The sequence below is a fragment of the Primulina huaijiensis genome, chromosome 3, assembly GCF_012295235.1.
Source record: "Primulina huaijiensis isolate GDHJ02 chromosome 3, ASM1229523v2, whole genome shotgun sequence".
Taxonomy (NCBI): Eukaryota; Viridiplantae; Streptophyta; class Magnoliopsida; order Lamiales; family Gesneriaceae; genus Primulina; species Primulina huaijiensis.
The window spans coordinates 21,081,474-21,102,251 of NC_133308.1; the positions used below are offsets into that span (position 1 = coordinate 21,081,474).

The 20,778-nt window shown below is 31.3% G+C and overlaps 3 protein-coding genes across 3 annotated transcripts in view; all 3 read left to right on the forward strand.

Moving 5' to 3' along the window:
• Positions 1–8,604: 8,604 nt before the first annotated feature.
• On the forward strand, positions 8,605–10,366 carry LOC140973670 (heavy metal-associated isoprenylated plant protein 26-like). Its single transcript, XM_073436642.1, has 2 exons — positions 8,605–8,842; positions 9,778–10,366. The coding sequence occupies exons 1-2, from the start codon at positions 8,759–8,761 to the stop codon at positions 10,159–10,161; spliced, it is 468 nt and encodes a 155-aa protein (XP_073292743.1). The 5' UTR covers positions 8,605–8,758; the 3' UTR covers positions 10,162–10,366.
• A 764-nt stretch (positions 10,367–11,130) lies between these two features.
• LOC140973671 (uncharacterized) overlaps positions 11,131–20,778 on the forward strand; it is a 41,036-nt gene continuing 31,388 nt past the window's right edge. Inside the window, exon 1 of the mRNA XM_073436644.1 lies at positions 11,131–12,828. Coding sequence (XP_073292745.1) covers positions 11,166–12,828 — 1,663 coding nt within the window. The 5' untranslated portion in view covers positions 11,131–11,165. The remainder of the gene's footprint in view (positions 12,829–20,778) is intronic.
• LOC140973673 (receptor-like protein 9DC3) lies at positions 12,739–14,048 on the forward strand. Its single transcript, XM_073436646.1, is given in 3 exon segments — positions 12,739–12,878; positions 12,945–13,406; positions 13,409–14,048. Coding segments are annotated over 2 exon segments (987 nt in total). The 5' UTR covers positions 12,739–12,878; positions 12,945–12,970; the 3' UTR covers positions 13,960–14,048.

Sequence of the window (20,778 nt, forward strand, 5' to 3'; positions counted from 1 at the left end):
TGAAACAGAAAGATTTGGCTTTCCCAGAACATCTATTTGAATAAATTTTTGCAACGCTTCAACATGTAAGATATTAAGCCAATTTCGACTCCATCTTCCTGTTAACTTCATGTTATCCTCCGAGATGTGTCCTAACAATGAAGCAGAAAGTATAGAGATGTCTCGGGTACCATATGCATCGGCAGTGAGAAGTTTGATATTCTCCATGATCTGTATAAGACTGGACATTGCTCAATCGGTTGGAGCAGTTAGTCGGTATTTGGAAAATCCTGGACGAGAGAATTGAAGCACCGTTAAAAGGATCCTTAGATACATTAAGGATACCTCAAATGCATCAGTTTGATATGGAGGATCGGATTTTACACTCTGGGGTTATATCGATTCAGATTATGCAGGTGTTCTTGATAAGAGAAAATATACTACTGGTTATGTGTTTACACTTGCAGAAGGAGCAGTAAGCTGGGTTTCAAAACTACAAATAGTTGTGATTTTATCTACAACAGAGACATAATATATGGCAGCTAATCAAGCTTGCAAGGAGGCAATATGAATTAAAAGGTTATTGAAAGAGATAAGACACAAACAAGAAAAAATTCCTTTTTTTGTGACAGTCAGAGTGTCATGCACAACGCAAGGAATCTAGCCTTTCATTTCAAGATTAAATACATTGGAGTTCAATTTCATTTTGCAGAAAATTCATACAGATGACAACGTATCTGATTTTCTGAACATACCAGGGAATACGAATAAGTTTGAATAGTGTGGATCTTCAAATGACCTAGAGGAATAGTAATCAGTATGAAATGACAAAATTGAAAGGATGTGGGAGATGTGTTTGATTTTTAATCAAAACTCCAAGTAGGAGAAATATCAGCAATTATTGAATGATTGGAGGAAAAGATGTTGGGGGAAGCCGATGAAAAAAACACGTTTCAATTAATGTGAATTTCCTTCATCATATTTCGTTTCACAGTAAGGAGAGAACTTCGAGTGTGTTGTTATATAATATTTGTGAGATGTTTTGTTATCCTGTATTAAGAGAGTGTGCGTTTCTTTGAAAATGTAGTCAGTGATTGAACACCATAAAATATTATAATAAAAAAATTTCATATTGTCCGTGATATTTACTCTACAAATTTTTAAGAATTTTCTACGTAAATCTCGATGTTCAATTCTATTATTTATTTTTATATTTATATATCAAAACATAGCACCAAAAATCAACAATATATGAGTCTATTAACGTTTTTTAGGGTGTGTTATGCCTTCTAGATTTTTTTTTTATTGGAGGTCAGGTACAAATGAAATTTATGCTTTCAGAGATGCTTTTAGAGATTAGGTTAAACTGTCGTATTTGTCATATAACAGGCTTTCGAATATACGGGTTATACACGTGTACCAAGCAAGTTTCGATCGGACCGAAATAACCTAGTGAATCGATTTAATTTGAAAATTTGGTGTGGTAATAACCGAAACTTAGTTGTATTGTTTCACACTGATACTATTTTATTTTTGAGTAGGTCTATTGTGAGACGATCTCACAAATCTTTATCTGTGAGACGGGTCAACCCTACCGATATTCACAATAAAAAATAATACTCTTATCATAAAAAGTAATATTTTTTCATGGATGACCCAAATAAGATATCCGTCTCACAAAATACGATCCGTGAGACCGTCTCACACAAATTTTTGTTTTTATTTTTTATTTATTCCATTAATAAAGTATTTTCATTCGTTTATTTTTGTTGATTAGATTGTTTTCTACTTTTCTATAGGAAACATTTCGTCGAAATCTTTTTCTTGTTACGCTTGAATGTATTTCGCTTTTCGGGTTGAATTTTTTTTTTATAACTAGTTAAAATTTTCTAATTTTTTTTAATAAAATTATGAATTATTAGAAAATTCCATTAATTTGATTTGGATTTTGATTTTAATGGAAAATAGTTGAGCCTCCTCGGCAACATAATTACACATACCACAATATATACATACTCGGCACATCACATGATTCCTGCCTCTTGTCCTGCACTAATAATTTTGATTTGACCATATATGCTGCTAAATACGTACACAATTTCAGTTGTTATAAATTCAAGAATAATATTATTATTTTACCCATATATTTTGCAAATTAAAAATATTTTAAATAATTAATGTTTGATCATGTTTTCATCTGGACATCGGAAAACTTGGATTGGATTACTTGTGTTGATAATATTATCCAATGGTCGTAATGGTTGTGCCCATATCTATGCTATGTGTAATATTATATTATATAAATAATCTTTCAAATACATACAAAACGAATATCATTTTTTGTTTTTCAAATTATTTTTATACCAACAAATCTTTTGTTTTATCAAATTATCTTTATACTAATGTTTTTTTCTCAAAATTATCCTTGAAACTTATTTTCAAATGTCATCCCTCTCGAATTTATATTTTGACCCCTCACTAATTTCTATAATTATGATATGATTTTTATTTTAATATAAATAAAATTAATTACAAAAATACTGTATACACACGCATATCACAAGAACTAATATTGATAGTTTTCTTGATGATGATGTTCGCAAATTGGGCAACCTGTCACGTTCATATGTGAAGATAAAACTCAGGGAGGTGGTTTTTTCACATTGGAAACCGTAATGAAACGAAATTTAAATATATATTTTTTTTAGATGGCAGTACTCCTGGAGAATTAGTTGGCTTTTAATTTATATTAATAATCTTATTTGATTAATCCATTACTTTGTCATAGTTCTTTTCATCGAAGTCTTGAAATGATATAAGAAAATATTGATGTAGTGATAGATATTGTTGATTTGTCTGATATCACGTCTATACTCTGATGAGAAATGATTGAATTTGAAAAAAATAGAAGAAAATTAATGGACTATAATGTTAATTTCTTGATAACCAGACACAACCACACATATATATAATTATTATCTGCATTCGACTTTGTGTTGCGTACACTTCACTTTATGTGTAAAATTTACTAATAAAGTAGAGTGTGTGCAACAATAAATAGAGTCCAAATAAAAATTCTCACACACACATACATATATGAAATAGAGAATTCCACAATGTATTGAATCTACCCGGAAATTACTTTGAAAACGATAACTCAACATGTTGAAAATTAGAACCGAAACTTCCACAATAAAATGCACTTTAAAAATTAATATAATGACTCAAGAAGGGTCAATTTTCTTAGGCGTCTCATTTGGTCGACTTATTGCTCCATGCATTGAAATCGGGATATTCATATTTATTTTTGCTATATAAAAAAAATTTGTGACCATTTTTTTCAATTATTTAACATCAGGAGAGTATACCGTATCAAATATATAAATAAATCGTCGAACTTATATTTTATATGCGATTCAAATGATCCAAAAATTTGTTTAATATATGAAAATTATCTTGTCCAATATTAAAATCAAATTTTTAAAAAAGTTAATCGTTTGAATTTTTCAGCATGGATTGATTGAGCACGTATACTAAAATAGTATTTGCCATAGCTTATTTTAAGTACTATCAAGCTTTTAGCCATTGAAATATTTGAAAATTATATGTAGAAACTGATATATACTTAAAATAATCTTATACAAACACCACCAAAATTACGATTATGCTATAATAGCTTGAGTTTATACAATATACACTTGTCTAAATCAGTTGCTTTTTTTTTTTTTAAAAAAAAAAACTAGTATCTTATTCGTACGATACACAAAATATTAAAATTAGTAAGTATGATGGTTTAAATAATTACTTAAAATTATTGATATAACATATCTATTTAAATATTATATAATTGTTTCATATTATTTGAGGTCATATTCAAAATAAGAAAACAATCATGGCTTCAAATCGAATTATTTATTGTATTCGATATATTGATTAAGTAGAACGGTTACTAATAAAAAGAATAGAAAAAATATTTAAAAAGCATTTATTATTTGTCTATTAAAATTTTAAAAAATAAATAAATATTTTTTTAAAAAATCTTTATACTAAGTTCGAATTAAATAATAATAATAATAATATTGATGTATGGACATTCAATATATTAAAAATTCACGATGATATTCTTCAGTAAAAATTTGAAAAATGTAGAATTATATAAAATTTTTATAGTTTATTTAATATTTTAAAGAGTACGGAGAACTAAATATATAAAAGTAACACAAAACTCAAAACTATAATCAAAATTAAACGAAATGATACGATCAATGCAAACATTTAAGAGACACTCTATTTTTTAAAAATCACACTTCATATTTTTTTTAACTCAAAAATGCCTAATATGTCGTCAAATGATATTTTTAAAGTATTAATATAAATATACAATATTTTTATACATTTTTCTTTTATTGAATATAAGAAAATATGAAAACTAATTTATAAAAACTCTTATGACCATCTCATGAATCAATTTGTGATAATGATCTTCTATCCGATCCGATTCGTGAAAAAATATTGTTTTATATCAAAATTATTATTTTTCACTCAAGATATGAGCCAAATCGAGTCGTCCCATTAATATAGATATGTGATACCATCACACATAAGACTTACTCAAACTAATTTAGATAAGCTTATTTTTTTATATCTCGAGTACTTTTTCGTAAATGTGTTGACAAACAGTTTAAATAGACGGTTGGATTTCCAACATTTTTTAATTCACGTAACACATTGTTAGTATTTTTTTTTAAAAAATATATTGTAGCCAATTTTAAAACAATTTTTTTTTCTTTTCAATAATTGTTTTTATTTATAATATTTATTTATTTAATTTAATTAATTATAAAATAATTGTAAATACTTGTATAATTCGTAATTATTGTGTGTGTCATTGTAAATTTAGATTTCTCAAATAGATTTGTTTTTAGTGAAATAATAAATATATGAACTCTTATAATTTATTGTAAATTATTACTTTAATTGTATATATAAATATATTTTTATTTAATGCTATTTCAAAATCAATACATTTAAATAAGCATATTAGTAATAATGATGAATACTATTATTTTTAAAAAAGAAATAAATAAATAATTTCTAAAATTATAATATTATTAAATATAACACTAATTTATATTTATTTTATTTTTTAACATAAATTTTTTTACGAAAATTTTTTTATATATAACAACAAATCTCTTTTTATATAGAGATAATAAAATAAAATAATTTAAAAATTTCAACACAGAAGACATTTTAATAGTGATGACATATTACCAACTCGGGCCGAAATTTCCGCTGGACAATTCATCTATATAAAAAAAGATTAAATGTCATTCCAAGGAAATTATAGTACGTGCGTGCCAATGGTTTATTGCAATTGCAAACGGCATTTATTTTGTCGTATACTATATATGATTAATTATTACTTTTCACACTTTTCATACACACAAATATATATACAAATATATATAATAATGATTAAAAATATGAGTGTTGTCAATGTCCCTTATTATTATTATTTTTTCAACCATTGCATTTTTCCGGAATATTTATCGAACACATTAGGAAGACACTATCTCCTCGAGGGCTCAACGACCCTAGCTAACAAAATAAAATTAGATCGTCATATCTCATATCAACCAAATTCGTAGGCTATTATGTGTTCACCAATCCGATAAGGACAACGCCAAACTGGTGTTGTACGATCTAGGGTGTGAGGAAACGATGACACAAACATCTTGCATATCAACGGATATCTCATGGGAGTCGATGAATTCTAAGCATTCGTCAATATGATAAGCCCTAACCAATTCATTTTATAACTTGTCAGATATCTTCTTCTTTTTTCCTGAATGAAGCTAGGGGGACTGCATAGTTCTTAAATTCTGTATTATCTAAATAAATTATTTTGCCTTGACAATCTGGGCTGTAGCTCTTTCGGCCTCATGTATCGAAGTTTGTCGTTCTTATTTGAGCCCATTTTTGATTGTTTTTAAGGTTTGGGCTTCGGTTCACAAACTTTTCTTTCTTCCCTTTTTTTCCCCGGAAAGTTCACAAACATTCTGATTTTGAAGGACAAAAATAACAATTAATTCTATTCTTAGTTATCTGTTCGAGTAAATAGTGTAAGTGAATGATTGATACTGATCATGATTTCGATTTTTCTTAAGAAAACTTTTTCTGACGGTCCTGTCATTCATTATTTGTCAAGTATAGTTTAACTCGCTAACGTGATTTACAATATACTAAATTAGTCAGAATATTTACTCAGTCCTCATCAAAAGATAGTGATTACGAAAGTTATCGTCACATAAAAAACAATTGATTCAATAAGGACATATAACATTTAAAAAAAAAACAAAGGGCAAATATATATATATATATATATATATATATTATCATATCGCGTAAAATTAAATAAATAATATTTTCAAACTATCTAATTTATCATTATAATTTATCTAATCAAATGCTACCATATCCTCCATACTCATAAGTCAAATGATGTGCAATCCAAACACATTCTTTACTCGATCGTTCTCTTTTCTTTCTTTATTCTTATCATATCTTTTATTTATTTATTTTTGGGATATTTGAAATTTTATGTAAGATCCATCATAAATCAAATTGATTAATTATAGCTTTTTACACCTTATATAATTTTATTATCGAACTTGTTTACATCCTTTATATACCTACGAATATACAAATTGGATCTTGGGAGAAGTTATGTGTACGTTCCAGCTTGCCTATTCGTTTATGCTTAAATAATTCTTTTACGCAAAACATAGAGCTTGTTCTTTGTCACAAGCTTCTACGAATATTCACTCTATAGAATATTCTCTAAGTTTACAAACAAACTTTCTTTTTTGTCCTAATTTAATTCATCCAATTTTTTTTTTCATGTTTTCCAAGATGAGTAGGTCTTTCATAATGCGGTTTCAAGGATCTTTATTCGTGAGACGGATCAATCATGTTCATATTTACAATAAAAAATAATATATTTGACATAAAAAGTAATACTTTTTCGTGGATGATCCATATAGAATATTCGTTTCACAAAATTGACCCGTGAGACCGTCTCACATGAATTTTTGTGTTCCAAGATTTAGTTGATGCGAGTATATTAATTGAAAAATTAAAAAAATACAACTGAACGTAGAAACTGAAATATATATTTGAGACGAACGAAAATGATAACAACTTAACTAAATTTCATATTAACCACAAAAGTGTCAAGGTTTTCATCGTTACAATAGGTAAAAGGGTTCTAAGATGGAAATCATCATCAATTTTAATTAAACGAGTTGAGTTCTAACTTGGTCCAAATTAATTGAAATTATTGAGATCCAAAGAGAGAATGGTTCATGGAAGTTGTACGTGTCCGGGGAATTTATTAGGTATTAAACGGGTCATAATTCAGGCCCCAACTGTTGACCCACCATTTATAGACTGACAGGAAACATGAATTATATAAAGGCTATTAAATTTGGGAAGATATAATAATAAATTTTTAGTCATATGTCTCCGGCGCCGTTCACACTCAAATGGCTCACACATTGACAGATAATCAAAGAAAACTAGATAGACCGACTCAAACGGGTGGGTCCCAACCCGGATCCGACTTCCAAGAACCTTGAACCTTCCCTTATCTTTTCTCTCCGGGTCGGTGCAGACTTATCCAAATTATTGCCCAATAACATGCCTCCGCGCGTCAATCTTGCTTCAATGTTAAGCTCTCGCTTATATGAACAGAGAACCCCCGGTGTCCCAAAACAAAGTTAGAGCATATCCAACCCAAGCATCCAATTAGCGTTTCGCTTCTCTCAACTCCATTTCCTTCTGCGCCATAGTTTTCTTTTTTTAAAATTTTTTTTTTTTTTAATTATAAATATTTATATTAAGAATTATAAATATTATTTGTATAATAATATGATATTATTATATTAATTTATATTTAATATTTATTATATTATTTTAATAATTATTATATCATTTAATAATTAGATATTTAATCATAAAAATTAATTATACAAATTTATAAATATATTTTAAAATAATTTATAATTAAACATCTAACACACAAATTTATTGAATAATATTTAAACATTCAAGTACACAGTTAAAATAAAAATATGAATTCGAATTAAGATAATTTAAATGTAAATATAATAAAAGATAAACAAACTAAATCATTAATAATTCGAAAAATCGGATCAGGATCTCCATAATCACCAAAATATTTTCCAATAGCGCTGCTCTCGTGTTGACGATGTTCTTCATCTATTTTTTCCATAATTCTTGCTCGTTCATTTTGAACAATTTAACGTATTTCTTAATCGTCAATTGTACTTAGATCATTTTTGTAATATTATCGCAATTATTAAAAATATAATATTAAATATATCTAATGTAATTATAATTATATCACTAAATTTAAAATATATATTTAATAACTAATAAGAAAAAAATTAACTAAATAAAATAAAAAGAATATTTCGAGAATATTTTATTAAAGTAAAATTTAAAGTAGATGGATTGAAAATATATATTGTATTTGATACAATAAATTGTATTATTTTAACGTGGAATCGCTTTAAAATAGAGTTTGAGGTCAAGATAGCCTAATCACTGCAAAGTATAGCTCTGTGTCCACCAGCTGTACACACACTCACATTATATTATATATATATATATATATAATCTAATCTAAGTAACTTGGTGCTCTATACATATAAATACTGGGTGGTTTGTTAGTGAAAGAAAGGAAGAAGAAGAAATGGGTGCCTTAGACCATCTTTCGGACATGTTCGATTGCACCGGCGGCCATTCCAGGCACCACAAGAAACGCAAACAGCTTCAGGTTTGGCTCACATTTTTTATGTATTTTTTAACTATATATATTTGCAATACTTGGCCTCTGAGTACGAAACTGTTAGTTCAGATCGTGTCTAAAATATGATATTAAATAGTCAGACTCTTCTACTGCTTGCGTATAGATTTCGTGGGTTTTAGCTGTATTTTCCGTAAACATGGCCGACTCTGCTCCCTCTTCATCATGATATGCAGATCGCTGGAGAGTTTTCTAATTTTCTCATTTCTTTCTTCTTGACTGTACGTAGAGAAGAGATGTCGGGGTTCAGATCTGTAGGAAAGAAAATCATTTGTTTTGCATTAATTTCTGACACTTGTGTTACTTACTATAACTTCTAATTTTATTTAATGCTTTGTTGGGAACCTGATCACACCTCACACGATGCTACGCTGTCATGTTATTATTATTATTATTAATAGTCCGTATTATTTAGAGGATAATCAATGCTACTTTGGTAATAAAATTAAATAAATTTTGTAGTTTGTGAATCAAATATCATATTACTATTTGCTAAATATTGGGATATTCAGTAGTTTTACTGTTATGTTCTTGTATGAAATCTGATAAGATTAGAAGATATGTAGTTTTATTNGAAACTTAAATAACAATTCAGAATACACGTGTCAAAAATGATAGGGGTTTATGTGTCGATATAAATTCTGTGTTGATGATAGTGAGGTAGTCTTTATCTCTTCATTTTTTTTCCTAATTTTTAATAAATTGTGACAATCATCGTTCTTCAAATGAGGTGACATCATTAATTGATCATCGACAGTATTTATCTCCCATTAAATAAGTACATATGCCATAGGATTTTAGGAATAATGTATAATTATTATTTACTGGGCGCATATTTTTGCAAGCTTAATCATTTATTTAATTTGAACATATTTGTTAAACATCGATTTCTCTCGTTTCAACAGACCGTCGAAATAAAGATAAAAATGGATTGCGAAGGATGCGAGAAGCGGGTTCGAAGATCTGTGGAGGGGATGAAAGGAGTGACATCCATAGAGGTTTCGCCGAAGCAGAACAAGCTCACCGTCATCGGCTACGTCGATCCCCCAAAAGTCCTCGCCCGTGTAGCTCATCGCACAGGCAAGAAAGTGGAGATATGGCCATATGTCCCGTACGACGTGGTCGCGCACCCTTATGCACCCGGTGTCTACGACAAGAAGGCCCCCGCCGGGTACGTTCGCAACGTTGACGACCCTCAAGTGTCGAATCTCGCACGTGCGAGCTCGACCGAAGTCCGGTACACCACGGCTTTTAGCGACGAAAATCCGGCTGCATGTGTTGTCATGTGAGATTGGGAGCATCATCGTGTATGATATGATGGAAGTTTGGAATCTTCTGTTAAGAATTAAATGTAGGGTTTTGTTGCTTTGCATGTGGCCCGAGTGTCGTGTGCTGTGTTTCCATAAAGTCAAGCTTGTTTTGATTATCTTGTTAAAGGGACGTTGGGATGCGTCCATTTTGGTTTGGTGCTTATATATTAGTCATCATTTCTTTGCAAGACCAAAATGAGTGGAAGGTGGAACAAGTTTTTGTTGGGAAAGTGGTAAAAATAACTTGTTGAAACTAATAATTCTCATCTCAAGTAAAAGATTTTATTACGTTCGTAATCGATTTTTTAGTTTGTGAATGCCTCGACTATTAAGCAATAATCAAGCCAAAGGAAAGGTATTTCTAAATTTGGAAAAATCAACCATAAAAAATTTAATAATCCAATCAAATTCGAACCAGACATGAAATCAACAATATAATGTTTTTAATCGCCAAGTTCTGGCCAAACATTATTTCTTAAATACATCGTAAAATAAGACATCCGAAAGATATTTTTATTTAAATTCTTTAATTGATCAATCCTGTTAATATATTGATTTACGTCTCTGGATGGTTATATAGATATCTACTTCAAAACAAAGAACATGGTGTATAGTCGTTTTTTGTACAATTACTTTTTTTAAAAAAATAGAAATTAAATTTAAAAAACAAATTTTAATTTCTATGATTTTTAATAAGTTTATTTAAACAACTAATCCAATTTATAAACTTTTAAATACACTAAATGTGTGAAACAAATAAAATTTGAATTTTAAAAATTAATTAAAGTAAATATGGGTATTTGATTAAGTACAAAAAAATTAAACAATATAATATTCATGAAGAAAAATCACGTGAAGTCCGTATGTGTTACTTAAGCTTATAGTCTATGTATTGATCACATATCAAGATCGGTAATAATAGTGATGGAAGCTGTTTGGATTTTATTGATTGACGAGTGGACTTCCAAGTCTTTCTTGACTTGATGAATCAATCTGTAGCATCCGTTCTTGTTCTTGAGTACTATAAAATAGAGCAAATATTGGAGTATAACTGCACTAAAATAGCCATGAGAACATCCCAAATATCTTCCATCTTATTGTTTCTTCTTCTCTCTTTTCTTTTGCTGAACACTAGTTTTTCCTCAAAAACGGAAGCTGAAGCTCTTGTTCAGTGGAAGAGAACCCTGTCACCGTCGCCTTTTACCATTCCATGGTCTTTTGATAATCTCAGTAACCTTTGTAATTGGACGGGGATTACCTGCAATGATGGGGGATCCGTTTCTGATATAAACTTATCCCATGCAAATCTTTACGGCAGAATTGACAGGCTCGATTTCGGTTCGTTCCCAAATCTCACCAGTTTCGATATCAGCCGAAACAACTTCAGTGGATTCATCTCGTCTAGTATTGGAAATCTATCTACAATCATTTTCTTGGATCTCAGCCACAATATCTTAGAAGGCATCATTCCACCTGAGATTGGGAATTTAACAGAGATTCGGTACATTAGTTTCCGTTACAACAGGCTCAGTGGTGAAGTTCCACCTCAAATTGGCAACCTTCAAAAGGTGACACACTTGGATTTTGGAGTTAATCACTTGGAGACGACTGATTGGTCTAGAATCCCGAGCCTCCCTTTTCTGACATACCTCAGCCTTGCTGCCAATAAACTCACTTTGCAATTTCCAAGTTTTATAATCAGGTGCCAGAGTATTACTCATCTTGATTTGTCAGTTAACAATCTCACAGGCCCAATTCCCGAATCAGTATTCAAAAACTTGTTACAGCTCGAATATCTTGATCTGAGCAGAAACTCATTTGAAGGAAATATTCCTTCTTCTTTGGGCCAACTCGTGAACCTTAAACAACTATTTGTCGGACATAATCACCTCGATTCAACAATTCCTCCTGAGCTCGGCCAATGCACCAACCTTACCTATATGGACTTAGGCAAGAATTCACTTACAGGACCTTTGCCTCTATCTTTGTCAAACCTGACCCAACTAACAGTCTTGGAGCTAGCTCATAATAATCTTTCTGGTGATATCTCTCATTTTTTAAGCAATTGGACCCAACTAGAATACTTGGATCTTGAAATCAATCGCTTCACGGGGGTTGTTTCATCTGAAATAGGCTTACTGACCAATTTATTTCTACTCTTCCTGGGAAATAACAAATTTTCAGGCTGCATCCCGCTGGAGATTGGAAACCTCCGAAATTTGCAGTTTGCAGGCCTTTCAAATAATCTATTCTCGAGTGCAATACCACCAACAATCACAAATCTCACAAACCTCTCTATGCTTCGCCTTGATGCGAACAATCTCAGTGGAACTCTTCCACCTACAATTGGGAATTTAACTTCACTCGTAGATTTTGATGTGAGTAATAACCAATTGATTGGGCAGTTGCCTGAGAATTTTGGGAAAAATATTCCTGGATTGTCTTTTGTTGATTTTTCTAAAAACCACTTCTCGGGGAATCTCCCACGAGGATTATGCTGTGGATTATATGTCTACCAATTTGCAGCGAAAGAAAACGATTTACATGGGCCATTGCTGGAGTGTTTCGAAAATTGTTCAAGTCTACGTACGACGCGCAATTTGAGAAGGCTGAGTATTCTACTCTTGGACTCAAATAAATTAACAGGTGAAGTTCCTTTTATCACAAGGAAGTTACATTCGGACGCCCATTCAAAGGTTATTTTTCATTTAATTTTTCGATTTTCTACCCAATTAGTTTCTAAGTAATTTGCAGTTTAACAGGAGAGATTCCATCATCCATCTGCGATATGAGTTTCCTTTTGATTCTCCATCTATCGAATAATAGATTGGAAGGAAAAGTTCCACAGTGCACAGGAAACGGAAGTGCTCTGTTATCTCTTGACTTGAATAGCAATGATTTGGAAGGAACGTTCCCTCAGACCTTGGCCAAGTGCCGACAGCTTCAGGTTCTTAACATCGGGAACAATAAAATCCAAGATTATTTTCCCTCTTGGATGGAAAATCTCGTGGAGCTTCGAGTTCTTGTGCTGAGATCTAATAGGTTCCATGGTACGATGCCTGCTCTAACGAGTAATATTTCCTATCCTATGTTGCAAATCTTCGACGTCTCCGACAATCAATTCACTGGAGCTTTGCCAGACCAATATTTCAAGAATTTCAAAGCCATGATTGATGTCAAGGAAAACAAAACTGAACAAAGAACTCAACGTTACATTACCCTTACATGGAGTCTATAACATTAAATGTAAAAGGACTGGAGCTTCAATATCAGATAATTCTGGAAACACTTACGATCATTGATTTGTCAAACAACATGTTTCATGGAAATATTTCAGACACAATAGGAATGCTCAAATCATTAAGGTATTTGAATTTGTCCCATAACATCCTCACGGGTCATATTCCTGATTGTGTAGCATATATAAGCGTACTAGAGTCCTTGGACTTATCTTCAAATCAATTGGTAGGGGAAATTCCCCAGCAGTTGACGAGGTTAACATTTCTAGCACAGTTGAATCTGTCATATAATCACCTTGTTGGGCCGATACCCCAATCTGGCGGTCAGTTTCCTACATTTGACAGCAGCTCATACATAGGAAACTCGGGATTATGTGGATTACCTTTGACTAAGAAATGCACAGATGACGAAGAGATGTTGCCACAACAAGGTGATGATGATGATAGCATTTTGGATGGATTTACGTGGCAAGTTATTCTTATGGGATATGGATTTGGAGTAGTTTTTGGGATCATTTCAAGTCGTTTCTTTTTTTGATCGGTATTAATAGATTTGAGTTCTAAATTCAGCACTAAATAAATTGAGGAGGTGGATATGTACTATACAGTGTTATTCCATAGTTTTGACTACATTGAAGAAAAACACAAAAACAATTCATGTTGTACAGTTTCACAATTCAATTTGTGATAAACATATTCTACTTTGGTCAACTATGAAAAATATTTATTTTTATGTCAAAAATATTACTTCTTATTGTAAATATGTGCAGAACTGACTCGTTTTACGAATAAAGATCCGTAAGACCGTCTCATAAGATGTCTATTTGAATAAAAAATATTGATTCTTTTGTCTATAAATTCCAACTTCTTTTTATTACTATTAGTCACGTGAAACGATGAAGTTGGGAATGCATATATAAACAGAACAATGCATTACTGCTATATGCCTAATTTATTGACATCGTTTTTTCTCTTTTAAAAACAATATATTTTTTGACAAAAATAAATAATTATAAGATCATTTATGCTCGTGATTATTCAATGCATTTAACCTCAAATCATGTAAACTTACTTAAAAGATTTTATCATCATATACATTTTCTATGAAAAGAGAAAGTAAAAGGGTTTTTTTTTTTAAAAAAAAAATTCATTAATCATTCAAAGAATTACAATAATCATCCAAAGGATGTTCAATCAAACAATACAGAGTTTCAAAATAAACCGAATGACTAGCATAGAAAGGAGCAACTCTAACAAGAGTATGAACTACTACATTTAGATTTTTAAATAATTACGTGATCAGGAATATTATATGCATAAAATGTAACAAATAAGCCGGCAATGGTATTGTACAAATAAATTGTAGTGTTTATGAAGTGACTGGAGTGCTTTTGAAATGTAAGACATTGTGTTATTAATTATCCAGTAATTTGGTATAGTTAAAATAATTATTGACTGGATTAATTAAAATAATTAATTATGCCCAATAAATTTAGAAAGTGTGTTAAAAATATGAATATTAGAATATCGAAGTTAATGCGATATAAAATATATGCAGAGTTCAAATAACACACGAGAATAAAATAAAAGCAAAACCAAGATAAATTGACACACATGACTATTATTAATAAATAAACATAATACACACGTATACATACACTCATTTCCAGTTCCAATAAAAGATTAAAGAAGAAAACTCATTCCAACCCTTTTTCTCGTTACTATAGTGGCGACAATAGAAGAATCGGCATAACTTCTCTGTCCGATGTCGAAACTAAAAAATTCTTGAAGGGTTTTGTTTCCCACATCCGAGCTTCGATTTGAGCCATGAACCGTTGTTTTTGTTATTTCTCAACATGGTATTTCTATTGACCTAAATAAAGTGGAAGCAATTTTGAACTAGGCAAGACCGACCAGTGTGCCAGAGATTCGAAGTTTCACGGATTTAGCTTATTATTACTGTAGATTCATTGAATTTTTTTCAATAATTACTAAATCTATCACTCAGTTGATTCATAAAAATCAGGTATTCACTTGGTCTGATGAATGTGAGTCAAGTTTTGTTTAATTGAATAAGAGATTGACTTCTGCACCAGTTCTCACCATTCCAAGTAGTTCGGGAGGACTGTTGTTTGCATTGATGCATCAAGTCGAGGTCTAGGTTGTGTTCTAATACAACATGACCGAGTTGTAGCCTGTGGTTCTCGTCAATTGAAGCCGCATGAATCTAGATATTATGTCAATGACTTGGAATTGGCTGCTATTGTCTTTACACTCAAGATTTGAAGGCATTATCTCTTTGACGAGTAATTTGTAATTTATTTAGATCATAAAAATTTGAAGTACATTTTCTCTCAATCAGATCTGAATACGAGATAGAGGCGTTGGATGGATCTTTCGAAATATTATGATTGTGATATCCAATATCAGCAAGGAAAAGTGAACGTCGTTGCTGATGATTTGAGTCGTAAAATTCTGACGTTAATTTATCCTCTGTTCATGTTTGTCAGTTGCATGAGGATATTTGCACTTCGGGTTTGGATTTTAAGATTCAAGAAAATGTCATTTATGTGTCTCAGATTTCTATTGAACCAGAGTTGATTCAGATTGTTAAGTCAGCTCAGAAAACTGATGATCTTTTTCAGAAATGTTATGAGTCAATATCTCAAGTACATCAATCTGCATTCACAATTCATTCAGATGATTCTCTTCGGTTGAATGGAAGATTGGTAGTTCGTGATAGTTCTGAATTGCGTACAACTATCCTTAAAGAAGCTCATTGCACTCGTTATAGTATCAACTCTGGAGGTAGGAAAAAGTATCATATTCTAAGACTTCAGTTTTGGTGGAAAACATGAACAATGATGTGGCTGAGTTTAAATCACGATGTATAGTATATCAGTAAGTCAAAGTAGAATATATGAGATCGGGAGGATTGTTACATAGTCTTGAAGTTTCTAAGTGGAACTAGGAACACGTGGCTATATATGGATTTTGTCACTCATTTATCTCGTACATCTCATCACTTCGATGTCATTAGTGGAATTTTCTTATAATAAAAGTTTTCAAGTGATTATTGGTATGACTCTGTTTAAGACTTTTGTATGGCAGACGATGTTGATTGCCTTTTTTTGGGATGATTTTGGAGAAAAACATTTGACTGGACCTGATATTGTTCGAGAAACACATGAAAAATTTTAGATAATTCGTTAGGGAATGAAAGATGCTCAAGATCTTCAGGCAAGTTACGAAAATAAACGTCGCCGACCTCTAGAATTTCAAGTTGAAGATTTTGTGTTTCTAAAAATCTCATCGTTTAGGGGTATTGTTTGTTTTGGAATGAGAGATAAGTTGTCACCTAGATATGTTGGCCCTTATGAGGTTGTTGAGCATATTGGGACTTGCACTTATCGGTTAGAGTTGGCACAATCGTTGGTTTCATGTGTGTATGTTGCACAAGTATGATCTTGATCCGTGTCATGTGATTTAATTTGACGAAGTTGAACTTGATCCCTATCTATCGTGTAATGAGTATCCGATTTGCATTTTAGACCGCAAAGATAAGGTTCTTCGTAAAAAGTTATACCACTTGTTTGAGTACAGTGGTCAAGGTATAGGGTAGAAGAATCAAGTTAGGATACATAAGAGAAGATGAGAGTATCTTATCCATATCTGTTAGATTTTTAATATTGGCTTGTTGTATTTGTATAATGTGTAAGATGTATGTGTACAAACAGAAATTTTGAGAACGAAATTTGTTTCAAGGGGTGGAGAAATGTATGGCCAAGTAATTAATTATCTGGTAATTTGGTAAAATTAAAATAATTATTGAGTTGATTAATTAAAGTAATTAATTATGCCAAATAAATTTAAAAAGTGTGTTAAAAATATATATTTTAGAATATGAGAGTTCACACGAGAACAAAATAAATGCAAAATGGGGATAAATTGACACACATTACTATTATTAGTAAATAAACATAATAAACACATATAAATGCACCCATATCTCATTTCAATAAAAGAAGAAAGAAGAAAACAAATTCCCAACCCCGTTTCTGGTCACTATTGTAGTAGCAATAGAAGAATTGTCATAACATCTTCTTCCAAAATCGAAACTCAAAGAATCTTGAAGTTTTCCCTCACATCCGTAGCTTCGTGCCATGAATCGTTTTTTTTTATGTTCGTTTCTATTTAAACGTGTAAAATCCAGGATTTTAGATTTTATCATTATAATATTTTGTACCAAGATTTGCAAGATTTTCGAAAATGGAATGGATAATTTTATCTTGAACATTATTTGGAACTCAAGAATTTAATTAATATCGTGTATATTTTTCGGAATTTGAGATATGCAGAAATATACCGGATATAGATCTAAGATTTGATATAACTGATAAAGATTTAAGCAGGAAGATAACTCAATCTTGGATTACAAAATCTTGAAGTAGATATCATAGGATTTTCAAAAATATTGAAGGATTTAGGGAGGATTTTCGAAATTGATGAGATATAGGGAAAAGTCTGCACGATAAAATACAGGCTTGGGAAAAATTTAAAAGTTTAATTACCAGGATTTTTAAGAAAAAAATATCAAAATCTTATCTTGGAAAAATACCACTAAATTTCGAATTTAGGTAGGGAAACTTTTAGGATTTAAGAAATATAATTGGGAAATAAAAAGTCTACCGAATATTGGAAATTAGACACAAAAGTCGAAATTTTTGCAAGCTGGACAAGGCATAATTTCGAAATTATCCAAGGAAAAATATTTAAATTTCGAAATTATTATCCAGGATCATGGATAAAGATTTAGATTAGATCACGATTCTAGATGAAGATTTGATTCAAGTTTAAACGCGCGGATGACACCTATCGAGATAACAGCCAACCCCTATAAATAGGAGGGCCCTATAACTCGAAAATCACACCTCATAACTCACCAAATTTTCGAGTTTGCTCTCCCTAGTTTCCCTAGGAATTTTCGAGTTTTGCTCAGCCGAGTAGCGAAGCGCTGCCGTCCAGTCACCGAAGAGGAAATTTTCGAAATTTCCTGTGCAAGCAACCCTAGCTTTTCACGTTTTTCAGCAAGAATTTAAGGTAAGTGGACTTGTTTTAAATGTGTAATTTCGGTGTATGCATTTTCGTTTTTGAAATTTCGGTCGAGTACAATTCTTCTTTTACCCCCTTCTGGTTATGATTTCTGCATGGGTTTTATGTTGACACTGTGAGGATTCAACTTGATATGGGAGGCAATCCCAACTATGATATGACCCTCATACGGTGGGGATATAACCGATTCGGCCTCGCCCCCTTAGAGGAATAAAAATTAGGGACTGAATTCAGTAAACCATTGAAAGTAGATGAATCTCAGTGTCAGGTCAAGGATACGAATGTGGTATGAGTCAAAATATGCATGGTGTGTGTGTGTGTATTTCGAAATTTTATGTGCATGTTGTTGTGTACTCGAACGGCCCCCATTTGCTGAGTATTTCTCCAAAATACTCACCCCTTACACTCTCCTCCCCAGATAAATCCGAAGAGCAGGTTCAAGAAGAGGAGTCTGAACAATTCTGGGGCTGGTGACTATTTTAAATTTCAAGTTTTGGCAGTGGAGGATTTTCGAATTTTAGTACTTTAAATTTTATGTAAGACGTTTCCGCATATTCTATTTTATTTCAGTTGTAAAGACTTTGATTTGCGAATTATGAAAATAAACTGGTTTCGGTTTATAATGTGCTACGAGGCTGGTTTTTTTTCGATTGTTTGATCGATGAACAACGTCGGTGTTGACTAACTCCGGTCTCGGGGCGTGACAAAACGGAGCTCTATCCGTGAGCTATTTTTCAAGAAGTGGAAGGGGCAGAGCTACTCGTGGATTCCAGCTTTTCTTCTCATTTTTTGGTGTACTTTAGGGCTTGAAGATCTCATTTACAACTTTATTTTGCATCCCAGGAGTTGTTTGAAGGTAAATAAATTTTTAGGCTTCAAAGTTTAAGCACTTCAATTGATTTTGGTTCAAGGTTGAGAGATGCGGTAGAATGTGTTCGTTTTCAGGTCGCTGCAATTTATTCATTGAGAATTTGTAGTTATGATCTCAATAGACTTGTAGTGCTCTGTGTTGGATTTCTTCGATCACTGGAATAATCGAATTTCAATAAGTTATGGATTTGATCTGAATTTTCTACCAAAATGTATTTAAACTGTATTTTGTATTTGAGCTGGGATGCAAACCTACTGTATTTCAGGAATATGAGTTGTGTGCACTAGGATTCTGGAATTTTGGCTCAAATAAAAGTTGTAGATCTATGAGTATCTTTCAAATGAAACCAAAATTGTCTAATTCAATTAAGAATCAAGATAGTTATGCCTATTTTCCTCGAACTACTCTATTACAAAATTATGTCCGCAAATTGGGTTGATACAGTGTGTTCTAATAAATTTTGGGCACAAACGATTGAGAATTTGAATATATTTTCAACTAGAAAAATTTAGATATTTTAGTTTTCTTTCATTTCTAATTGGAGGATATTGATCTGAGTTAATAATGAGTTAGATATGAATTTTATTATATTAAGTGCTGAATCTGCAAACTGTGACAAAACCAGCTGCATTGGTTTCTGTTTTCCAGGGTATGAAAATGTCGAAATAATCTAATCTCACCTTAATGCCTTATGATGAAATATGAGAATTTGAGTTTGAATCTTTAATAAAATAATTCCAAGTCAAGAATTTTGGAAAATTTTATATGGATTATTTGTTATTGTGGATTGATATATGAAATATTTGGCACATTATCTTATTCTTTAAGCCGAGGAGATCAAATTTGAGCTTTTTGTTTACACTTCCGTAACATACGATGATAATATATAAATTTTGTTTTAAACATATTTATATGTTTTATAGTTTTTTATGTGATTTTGAAGAGTTATATGAGTCGTTAAATTTCTTGTTGATGTCATGTTCAATTATATTCCTGACACACGTGGTTATTTCGGAATCAGTCGACGGCTTTCCAATCAAGTTATCCTTGATACCGAAATTATTATTGTCTATTTCTTGATATATTTTCTGTGTTATATGCACTTAAAATATTGACATCATACGTTGTTCGTTATTGTGCCTTCTTATTTTATCATTATCAGCTGTATTGAGGCCAAGTCTGGGGTGTTTATTAGACAAAGCACAACATACCTAGCATACTTGGTATGTAGTTTAGCTGCATGATGATGTAGCTCCGCTATGTGTTATGTCTCAAGCATTATTCCTCTTATTATCGTATCATTTATTGGCTCATATTCTCCTGTTGTTATTGAGTCATGTTCATGTATTTTATATTTCATTTTATTATATGTTT